Genomic DNA, 11,046 nt, shown 5'->3' on the forward strand with positions numbered 1-11,046 from the left:
AGAAAAATAAGGCTCATTTTCTTGTGTTAGTTTTCTTAACCCTATTTTTTGGGCTTTTTGGCCTAAACAAACAACCCCTTACCTTAGGGCCTGTTTGGATTTGTAAGGGGTGAAGGGAAGTTAAGAGAAACTGAGTGAATGGAAGGGAAGGGAAGGGAGTTCCCTTCCCCTTGGTTACACCCCAATTTGGGGGGTAACAATTTTTATACTATTAGGGGGTGAACCAAGGGGAACTAGGGTGAATTAACTTCACCTCCTAAGTGTTCCCAAACAAGATGAATGGAGGTGAATGGTTCCCCTAACTTTCCTTCACCCTCATTCCCCTCAATCCAAACAAGCCCTTAGACTTTTAGTCCCGCTTCCTATAATTCATTAGTTTTGTATGTAGTATCTATGGCCGTTTGGTTTTGCCTTTTTTTAAAGTGCTTCTGCTTTTTTTTTTCAAGAAGCAACACATAATGTTGTTTGGTGAAATTTTCTTATTATGATTTTTGAAGCTGCTTCTATTTTTTAAGGAAGTATTTTTCAAGCAACTTGAGGGATGCCTTTAAAAGCATATTCTATCTTTTTTAGCTTATATTCCACACATTCATTATATATTTTGATAATTTTTTAATAATGATCATTAAACACAGTTCTATCAAACACATTAACAACCTTTTTAGTAGTTTATGATATATAATTACCGGACTGCTGTTTTCAGCAGCTTATATATGTTACTTTTATATAAGCAACATATTACAAGCTCCAACAATAATAGACTCTTAGAAAAGGTGTACTGTGGATAACCCCTTCATCATATATTAAACAACACTTATCACTTCTCAAAAAATAGCACAGCCCTTAATGCCACTCAATTCATAGAGCGAGGACAATTATCACAGTTTTATCGTTCTTAGAATGAGAAATTCAAGTCATAGTAAAATAATTGAGAGATGATTAGTGCTACTATGAGATTATATATAATTTACTCTTATAAATTATTAACAACTTAAAATATAATAATTTACACAAAGTAGCTGCTTAAATGTAAATATAGCTAATTAGGGGTAAAAATACAGCAAACAAGTAAAACCAAAGAAACTTGGTTTCAAAATGAAAATTCAATATGACATCAATATGATAGTTTTAGGTTTGAAAATGGTTTTGGGAACGGGTGGGTCCAAGAATAAATCAACGTGAAACTTTGGGTTTTTAAAATGAAAAGCCCAAAAGAAAAAGAAAACCCCTAAAAATTTTCTTTTGCTTGGCTGTTTCCAAGTTAAGAGCTCAATCAAAACCCTATTGCAATCGAGAGGGCGATGTAGGATGCGTGAGTTCCAAATATTCGATTTTCTTCCAGCGTAGGTCGATTGCTGGTTCGATTTTTCAATGGCTAAGCGAGTCTATGAAGTTTGGAAAGGAAACAATGTAAGCTTTTTACGATTTCATTTCTTGGTTTTGGGATTTGTTTAATTGCATTTAGCATCTGGGCGTGTGAAAATAGTTGGGCTATTTATTTGCCCAAGGTTTAATTTGCTACCTTTGGTGAATTTAGCATGTGGGTATGTGTGAATCTTTTAGTTCTTTGAGCGTGTCATGTTGGATTTGCTTGATGGGTGGAATTTAGCATCTGGGTATGTTTGCTCAGTTCATTTTGTATGAGTAGTTGAGAATTTTGGTAATAATAGAGTTTTTGGCTTTGTGTTTATTGGAGAACCTTTTTAGTTGCTTGTACTTGCTGTAATGGGGGGTTGAGTTTGTGAAATGGTGATTGTTCATTCTAGTGTTTGTATATGTATGCATCTTTCTGTGACTTTGCGAAACTTAAATTTTTCATAGATATGCTAAGGTATGACAGTGACGAAGCTGAGATTTGTAGATTGCCACGAATGCAGAAATGTGATAACTGAAGTGATCAGTTCCACTTGGTGATAATTGTTTGCCATTAAGCACAATGGTTAAGCAAATTACATTATGCAAGGAGCTGAAAATACAAGTGTCACAGTTCTCTAGTTCCTCAATCCCGAGAAACATGTACAATAAACAACAATATTCTACTAACTTAATAGCTGACATTTATCCTAAATATGCACAATATTTGGAACTCTCGAAGAACTAACCACTTGTGTGGCCTATGTCTGCATTAAGATGATAGTCCCTAATCACCTTACATATTGATATCCCACTGGCATTCATCAAATTGGGAGACTGAAGAGCACAGTCCTACCCAAAAAATCCTTATTGCCTGATGATTCTCTGTTTCAATATTCTTCTACTGTTTAAAGTGGGCCTTACTTTTCATCTAGGCACTTGCTTTCCCTGATTACAAGACTTACGTGCTTGCAAATATTTCTAAAATTTATTTTTTTCCTTGAGACACATATACTGCAAAGATATTGATGTATCAATAAGAAAAACTCCAACTTATTTGAACAAGATGTAAAGTCCTTAGCCATTCATGATCGATATCCAAAACCGAAATCTTTGTATGAAACATAGTAGTCATAAATACTGCAAGAATTTAGCATTTGGCTTTCATGAAAATAACTTACCTGAGGTATAATAAGCAAGTTCTCACTTAAAATTGAACATCGGCGAAATGTTCTGTACTCAACTTTATACAATCTAGACACTTACCACAATGACTAATTGCATGTTCTCATATGTCAGAAAGCATGAATCCTATCTGCTTTTGCTGATCTGCTAACATCTGCTTCAATCATTTTGAGATTGCATCTCAAAGCTGGAACACATGAAGCTATCATATATGTAATGAAGTTATATCATATAATCAATAATTTTATGCTTGTGTATATGTCGTTTTCAATTGTTTACAATGAGTAGATGTTGGAGTTTTGAACCCAAATATCTGGCTTTTAGATGGCTTACGTGGACTTTAACCAAATGATCTATATTGCTTTCAATTAATTATTGTTTATTAAGGATACAAAATGGTTGAGTATCAATGGTCCAGAGCGAAAATTCTCTGCTATTCGCTAAACATATAGTTATTATCTCAAAACTAATGAAGGTCTTGCTGGTGAATTTTATGTTTGATGTTTTCCTATATTTTCCTTCAACTGCTTAAGCAATATTTTTGTATGATCAACTCTTCTTTTTCCCACTGCAGGTATTTATATGTGGGGGGAGGTTGATATTTGGACCTGATGCTCGGTCACTGCTCATCACCATTTCACTCATAGTGGTTCCTATCGTGATATTCTGTGTATTTGTTGCAAGACATCTTCTTCATAGATTTTCTCAACATAATGCAGGATATGCAATATTGGTGGTTACAATAGCATTTACTATCTATGTTAGTCTTCTAAACTTTTTTGTGTTATAATAGGGAAACATAGGAATGCATTCACAGAACACTAACACAAGCTTTACGTGCCAGCACTAATATTCCATTTTCAGACTGTGACATGTTTATCATGTAATGTTAATGGATTATTGTCTCTTTCTGCTTAGTGGAATGAATATCATGAACTTTTCAGACGACGTTTCAATGTTTCACTTTCTTTCATTATATGCTAACCTGAAAATCAGCTGGCAATGTGTGCTTGTCATGTACTTTCTTTATGATTTGACATTAAGACATTATATTTTTAGTGTGAGCTTACTGAATGTCCTACGCAATTTATAGTTAGCAACAATTTACTAGTTGACTAATAACTGGTAAATCCCCCAAGTATTTTCTTCAAGGAAAGCCTGCCTATTTGTGCTGTTACAAATTGAACTTATGCACATTATATGCTTTATAACTGTTTTTAATGTGCTAATGTGAGTTTATTCGGGATTTGCTATTATACATTTGTGTTTATGTCAGGTTTGGAAGCTGATATAAGTATCATATATGAGAAGGCTAGAAGTAGTGGTAGTAATAAAGCTCCTTGTTATATAAAGTGCATTGAAGGCATTTGACTTTAAAAAATCACGAGGCAAACTATTAGTTGAACTATACAATGGTAAAAAAATTCCATTAAATAATGAGATCCTAATATGCAACTTGTTAACTGTGATATATTGGCTTGGGTTTGCGATGTATATTTTTAGGACATGACATATTGATTGCTGAGATGAACTTGATTGCGATTGATAAAGTCATGGTTCTTTGTTTCTTATTGAATATTTATTAATTAACTTGGAGCAGTTCCATTAGTGCAAAAGCTTGCTTGCGACTGCTGGATAACAGGTTTTATTGCAGAAATGGCAATTTTCTTTCTAAGTATTATGTTTTTTTTAACTTGCACACATATACACAAACTTCCGCTTTATCTGTACTTACCTACACCCTGATAATTTAGGTACTGTTGCTGTTGCTCCTTACTTCAGCACGAGATCCGGGTATCATTCCACGCGCTTCACATCCTCCAGAGGAAGAGTTCTCTTATGAGACTTCAGCTCCATCTGGAGGGGGAAGGCACACACCAAGCCTGCAATTTCCTCGCACCAAAGATGTCATGGTCCACGGAATGCCTGTGAAAGTAAAATACTGTGACACTTGCATGGTCTATCGTCCCCCGCGTTGTTCTCATTGTTCAATTTGCAACAATTGTGTAGAACGCTTTGATCATCACTGCCCTTGGGTTGGACAATGCGTTGGACTGGTATTCCACTTTACCCATTTTAATGTGTTGTTTTAACTGACACCCATGATATTTATTTTGTCCTCTGAATTTTGATATGTGCAAGATTATTGTGAGAATGCTTATCATATTTCAAGTCTATACGATAATCGACATTGTTATTCATACAAACTTTTCATGCTAGCTTGACTCATTTCAGTTTATGCATACTTGCACACCTATTAATTCTTTTGTTATATTGTTTTTTTTTCCTTTGCTAATATATTTTTGCTGGCAACTATTGTTGAAAGATTGTCTTTGTGTTGCAAATATTTGCTCATTAAGAACACCGTATATCTAATTTTCTAATCAGCAACTGAGGGTGCAAAACCAAGAATCTCACTCCAATAAGGACTGGTGCAATACCGGTCTCATTCCCTTCCCACTTCTCTGTTGCTTCTTCCTCTCCACCTTTTCTTATCAGTGGCGAAAGTCGCGAAACATATGAAATAAATGGATTTAGACTTATAGGCACTGTTTGAATTTAATTATTACATAATTCAATCTTATGTTTCTAATATTTGCCTCTCCTTGTACCTTTAAAAATTTCTGCTGACTTTATATCTTACCCTTTGGATATGTTACATTCAGACCTCTTGAGTGCTCATGGCTTACTTCAGGACTTTATCTTATTGCAGAGAAACTATCGCTTCTTTTTCTTCTTTGTGTCATCCTCAACTCTTCTCTGCATATTTGTGTTCTCAATGTGTGCCTTGTACATCAAGTTTCTCATGAATGATGATTATCCAACAGTGTGGAAGGCAATGAAACATTCGCCTGCATCTGTGGTACTGATGATATATTGTTTTATATCTCTATGGTTTGTTGGTGGCCTTACTGGATTTCATTTATATCTCATTGGTAACAATCAGGTCAGTTTCATTACACATGTTTTTTTGGATCATTATTTGTTCTCTGTTAAGTTGCTCTTTGCAAAATTCACGTGAAACTATCTACCTTTTTTTTCTTTTTTCTTTTTACAGGGTTAATTGCAGATACATCCCCAGTACTATAGGGTTAACCACTAATTATCCTAGATTTCTTTATTAACACTTAAAACCACTGAAACCCAAACAGAGTTCTCTCCATCTTCTGAACCTATCACATGGCTGTCACTTGACATCAATGTGTTGCAGATTGACTCCCTATTCTTTTGTAAGTATAGCTGTATAGGGTGTGTATTTACAATTAACCCTTTTTTTAATGTAGCCCGCTCCTCGACCTAGGGTATGTAATCCAACACCCAACTTTACTACTGGGACACGCCTTGCTAGCAATTAATAGTCTTCTTCATAGAGAGCTGGTGTTAAAATAGTATAGATGCTCCTATCCTATCTCAAATTGATGTAGAAGGCTCAGGTGATGATAATGAGAAGGGTTAATTTCAGAAATCCCCCTGAGCTCCGTAGGGTGTTGCACTAAACCCCCTTAGGGGTTATTGCACATAAACCCCTAAACTTCTTTATTCCACCAAATCTCATATGAAAAATTCTTATTTGATCCCCAAATAAGCACCGTCAACTCTAATCTGTCCCGTGTTCAAGCACGTGATAACAAAAGATGAAAGTAGCTTTCCAATCCCAAAAATCACCTTTTTGCCTCCTTCAATATAAGGATATTTGATGTGAAAAGGGACAGTAGGTCTATCAGATCAGCGATCTAAATCGAATAATGCATCGTTTCACCAAATTCCATGATCTTTGACAGGAAATTAAATTCAAAACAACTAATGTGACAGATGAATTTAACGAAATTTGCATCAATAGTTATGATTAATTCCAATCTCGATCAATTTAGCTGCAATATTCATTATCATGCTCAAATTCTATAATCAATATCAAATTTAAACAGTCACATGCTCAAATACTCTCAACTCACAAATATAATCTAAGCAGTGAATATGTGATAAGAGTTTAGAGGTGGAATACTAATGCAGTTAACTAATAAAATGAGATTAACAAAAAAATAAAGAGAAAACGAAACCTTTGTCGGTCTGAACAAAATCGACGTGAGAGTCCCTGGAAATGGTTCGACGACGTTGAACTGGATGACGACGATGACGGCGAATCTGAGTGACGACGACTGCGGTGAACTAAGCGACGACGACGTGTGCGACGGCGTCGAACTGGATGACGACGCAATGACGGGACAAGGCGATGTGATGACTCATGGGTAGGCGGCTGGAGGGAAGGTGAAGAGTTGGGGGTTTCGACGGGGAAAAAGGTAAGAGGCGGTGGCCTGTGGTGGGGAAAAGAGCAGGGGTTCGACTGCTGGCAAGGCTGCACGAAGGGGAGGAGAGCAGGGGGAATCGACGGCGAGTAGGGGAGGAGGGGGGCTGTTTTGGCAGAGGAGAAGAATGGGAGGGGGAGTGGGCGTGTCGGGTGAGAGTGTCGCAGGTGAAGGGAGAAAGAGGTGAGGGGTGTTCGGCTGTAGTTGAGGGTGAGATTTTTTTGTCAGCTGTTTGTGGGAGGCGGAGGTGGAGGAACGCGGGATTGCCGCTGAGAGTGCTGGGGAATGGGTTCATGGGCTTTAGTGCTGTTAGGAAGAGGAAGGGCTAAGGCTTGGTGGTTGAAGAAGGGAAGGAGGGAGTTGATGACTGGAGGCTTGAAGAGGGACAAAATAAGATTGAGTTTGGCGGCTGGAAGAAGGAGAGAAGAAACGGGAGAATTGTAGCTATGGTGTCACACCCATGAGGTTTCACACACATTAATTCAATTAGCCACAAATTTCTTCGTTCAATAATCCATTCCTCAAATCTGAATTACAGTGTTGTTTAAATAGAAAAGCAAAAATACAGATCTGGGAAAATCCCTCAAATCACTCAATTGCCAAAACTAATAACTACTAAATTTAAACCTAATTCAAAATTCAAATCTAAACTACTAAAATTAAATTACAATTCAAATTTCAAATTTCAAAATTAAGATAAAAAAGTCAACTAATCAAATATGGAAATTGCTATTTTTTGTCCTCATCATTCTCCCCAGGTGGGAGAAAACTCGACTCCGTCGAGTTAGTTGCAGAAACTTGTTATCTTTAATATACTCTGTTTGCATCTTAATCTGTCGTCAGTTACTTTCCTGCATCTCAAATCATTAGCTAGATTGCATTATAAATTCACCATCTAAAATATTATCAAAATTCACTGTTGCATGGGTGAATATATAGAAGTAAGGTAAAGTGAAAGAGCTCTCAGTAACAATAGGTTAGGGTCAGGCTTGTATCAGTGGACTGTCAATAACATCGTGAGTTGCTTAATCAATCAATATTGAGAATAGAACTATGACCAAATCGACAATTTAAATGTTACCATTAATTATTTCAAGAGTTGATAAAGTTCATAAATATTATGTCAAATCTCAAACAGCTATAAAAGAAACTGTATTGGACATGTCCAAATCATCTAAAATATGAGCATTAACAATTTTAAATTATGTCCTGACTTCATATCATATATTTTAGTTAATAATATATTTATTCAAATTAGATCACTGATTCACCAATATATGATCAATGCAAATCAAAATAAAATGATGCAAATCAACTCAAATGACTTTGTATGAAATACAGTCTCGAACAATGCGATCAATGGCAGATGTAAACTCAACGAAGTGTCTAAAATGCATGACGTCCTCTATCAAATGGAATAATTAGGTGTTCTTTCGTTAATATGAATAACAAATTTCCTATTCTAGCAGTGATAGTGAGGAGCATGCAAACAAATGCATGAAAGAGGAGTGTTTCTGTGCGCTTAATATGAGAGAGAAAGGAAATGAAAACACTCGTGCTCAAACTTGTATCCCTAATCACTATATATTCCCAAAATGGATCAGTGTATGTGTGAGTGACGGTCGGGACAATGCATGAAGGTTTGATATCTAATATGGTAGTTATTTCACTATGCTCAGTTTTGGATTCAATTTCCATACAGAAATCTGAATGACTCACTTTAGGAACCAAATCAGAAACGTGTTGGGTGTCATGTTTGTCCGGGAGGACTTCGTGGGGAATATTAACAACGTTTTCAATCACTGGAGTGGATTCAGGAAGAGTTGGAGTTTCAATTTCAGGAGCAACTTCAGGGACAACATCAGTGAACTTCGTAATCAGAGGGGTAGCTTGGAGAATAATCGAAGTGATGTCATTGCATGAAACTTCGGTCAACTCCATAATTGCAGGGGTAATTTCAGAAAAAACAAAAATGCATGGTTTTTCAATATTACTATCTCGGATTTTCTTTTCAGAGTTAGATTTTGTCAAATCTACGACCTGGTTAACGGTTTTCTCAAGAATAGATTTTGATTCCGTTATAGGTGGGAGGTATTTTCTTTTTAGCTCGTTGGCCATTTCTTGCCAAGTTAAAATTGGTAGCTCACCTCTAATATACCTTAACGCTTCGAGTTTGGACCAATATTAGCAGGCTGATCCGGTAAGTTTCATTGCTGTGAACTTGATTTTCTGGGGTTCTGACAGGGCATACCAGTCAAAATAGCGATCCATGTTTTTCAGCCAATTCAAGAAAGCTTGTGGGCCGAGCTCACCATCAAAGGTTGGTGGATCAGACACAGGTTGAGGTGGGGGTCGATGAACGATGTACCCATGACCATTCCCTTGACCTTGTGGCGACGGAGTTGTAACACGCGCTTCGTCAAGCCTAGCGCACGTCTTGTTAGTTGCGTTTTGGGAGGCCTCGCGGATAGCTCTACACTCCTGGGCTACGACACCTAGTTGTCTTACTGGTTCATCGAATTTCTTAAGGAGTTCGGGAGACATGCTGGACTCACTAGTTGATTCACTTGATTCTCCTAATCGATAGGATAGCCATGTGCGAGTGGGCATGCACTAACAACTAAATGAGATAAATGATATGCACTAACAGCTAAATAAGATGGAGGGTAATAATTTTTTTAATCAAATAATGACTCAATTAAACTAATCTAGAAAAAAATAAAAATAAAAGTTCCTAACCTAGAACCATGCTCTGGTACCAAAAATAATGCGAAAACGGGACAGAGGGTCTATCAGATCAGTGATCTAAATCGAATAATGCATCGTTTCACCAAATTCCATGATCTTTGGCAGGAAATTAAATTCAAAACAACTAATGTGACAGATGAATTTAGCGAAATTTGCATCAATAGTTATGATTAATTCCAATCTCGATCAATTTAGCTGCAATATTCATTATTATGCTCAAGTTCTACAATCAATATCAAATTTAAACAGTCACATGCTCAATTACTTTCAACTCACAAATATAATCTAAACAGTGAATATATGATAATAGTTTAGAGGTGGAATACTCATGCAATTAACTAATAAAATGAGATTAACAGAAAAATAAAGAGAAAACGAAACCTTCGTCGGTCTGAACAAAATCGACGTGAGAGACCCTGGAAATGGTGCGACGATGTTGAACTGGCTGACGACGACGGCGGAGAATCTGAGTGATGACAACTGCGGTGAACTGAGCAATGACGACGTGTGCGACAACGTCGAACTGGATGACGACGTAACGACGGGATGAGGCGATGTGATGACTCGTGGGTAGGCGGTTGGAGGGAAGGTGAAGAGTTGGGGGGTTTCGGCGGGGAATAGGGTAGGAGGTGGTGGCCTGTGATGGGGAAAAAGGGCAGGGGTTCGGTTGTTGGTGGGGCTGCTCGAAGGGGAGAAGAACAAGGGGAATCGACGAGGAGTAGGGGGGGCTGTTTTGGCAGAGGAGAAGAATGGGAGGGGGAGTTGGGGTGCCGGGTGAGGGATGTCTCAAGTGAAGAAAGAGAAGAGGTGAGGGGTGTTCGGCTGTAGTTGGGGTGAGGTTTTTTATGTCAGCTGTTTGTGGAGGCGGAGGCGGAGGAGACACGGGATTCGTTGGAGTGTCAGGGGAATAGGTTCGCGGGCTAGGGCTTGGTGTGTTGAGAATGAGTTTAGAGAGAGTTGATGACTGGAGGCTTGAAGAGGGATGGAATAAGAATAGGTTTGGCGACTGGAAGAAGGAGAGAAGAAACTAGAGAATTGTAGCTAGGGTTTCACAATCATGAGTTTCACACACTCATTAATTCAATTAGCCACAAATTTCTTGGTTCGATAATCCACTCCTCAAATCTGAATTACAGTAGTGTTTAAATAGAAAAGCAAAAATGCAGATCTGGGAAAATCCCTCAAATCACTCAATTGCCAAAACTAATAACTATTACATTTAAACCTAATTCAAAATTCAAATCTAAACTACTAAAATTAAATTACAATTCAAAATTTAAAATTAAGATAAAAAAGTCAACTATCAAATATGGAAATTGCCATTTATTATCCTCATCAATATTTCCTTTGGTCTAGTAAGGAGTTTTCATCTCTTTTGATACATGCTTGTCACATGTTAGAGTTGAGGGTTCTAATTTGGAACAAACGGTTTTTTTCTCCAGGGTGGGTGTGTTGG

The 11,046-nt window shown here is 37.3% G+C and overlaps 1 protein-coding gene across 2 annotated transcripts in view; it reads left to right on the top strand.

The window, feature by feature from the left end:
- Positions 1,203-11,046, top strand: part of LOC109830348 (protein S-acyltransferase 8-like) — a 10,730-nt gene continuing 886 nt past the window's right edge. Inside the window, exons 1-4 of one of the 2 annotated variants that reach the window (XM_020397594.1) lie at positions 1,204-1,410; positions 3,113-3,298; positions 4,293-4,595; positions 5,252-5,485. In XM_020397594.1, coding sequence (XP_020253183.1) covers positions 1,372-1,410; positions 3,113-3,298; positions 4,293-4,595; positions 5,252-5,485 — 762 coding nt within the window. In that variant the 5' untranslated portion in view covers positions 1,204-1,371. Of the gene's footprint in view, positions 1,411-3,112; positions 3,299-4,292; positions 4,596-5,251; positions 5,486-11,046 lie in introns of both variants that reach the window. The other variant, XM_020397595.1, reaches the window with a different exon arrangement.

This window comes from Asparagus officinalis, chromosome 2 (genome assembly GCF_001876935.1).
Source record: "Asparagus officinalis chromosome 2, Aspof.V1, whole genome shotgun sequence".
NCBI classification, from domain to species: Eukaryota; Viridiplantae; Streptophyta; class Magnoliopsida; order Asparagales; family Asparagaceae; genus Asparagus; species Asparagus officinalis.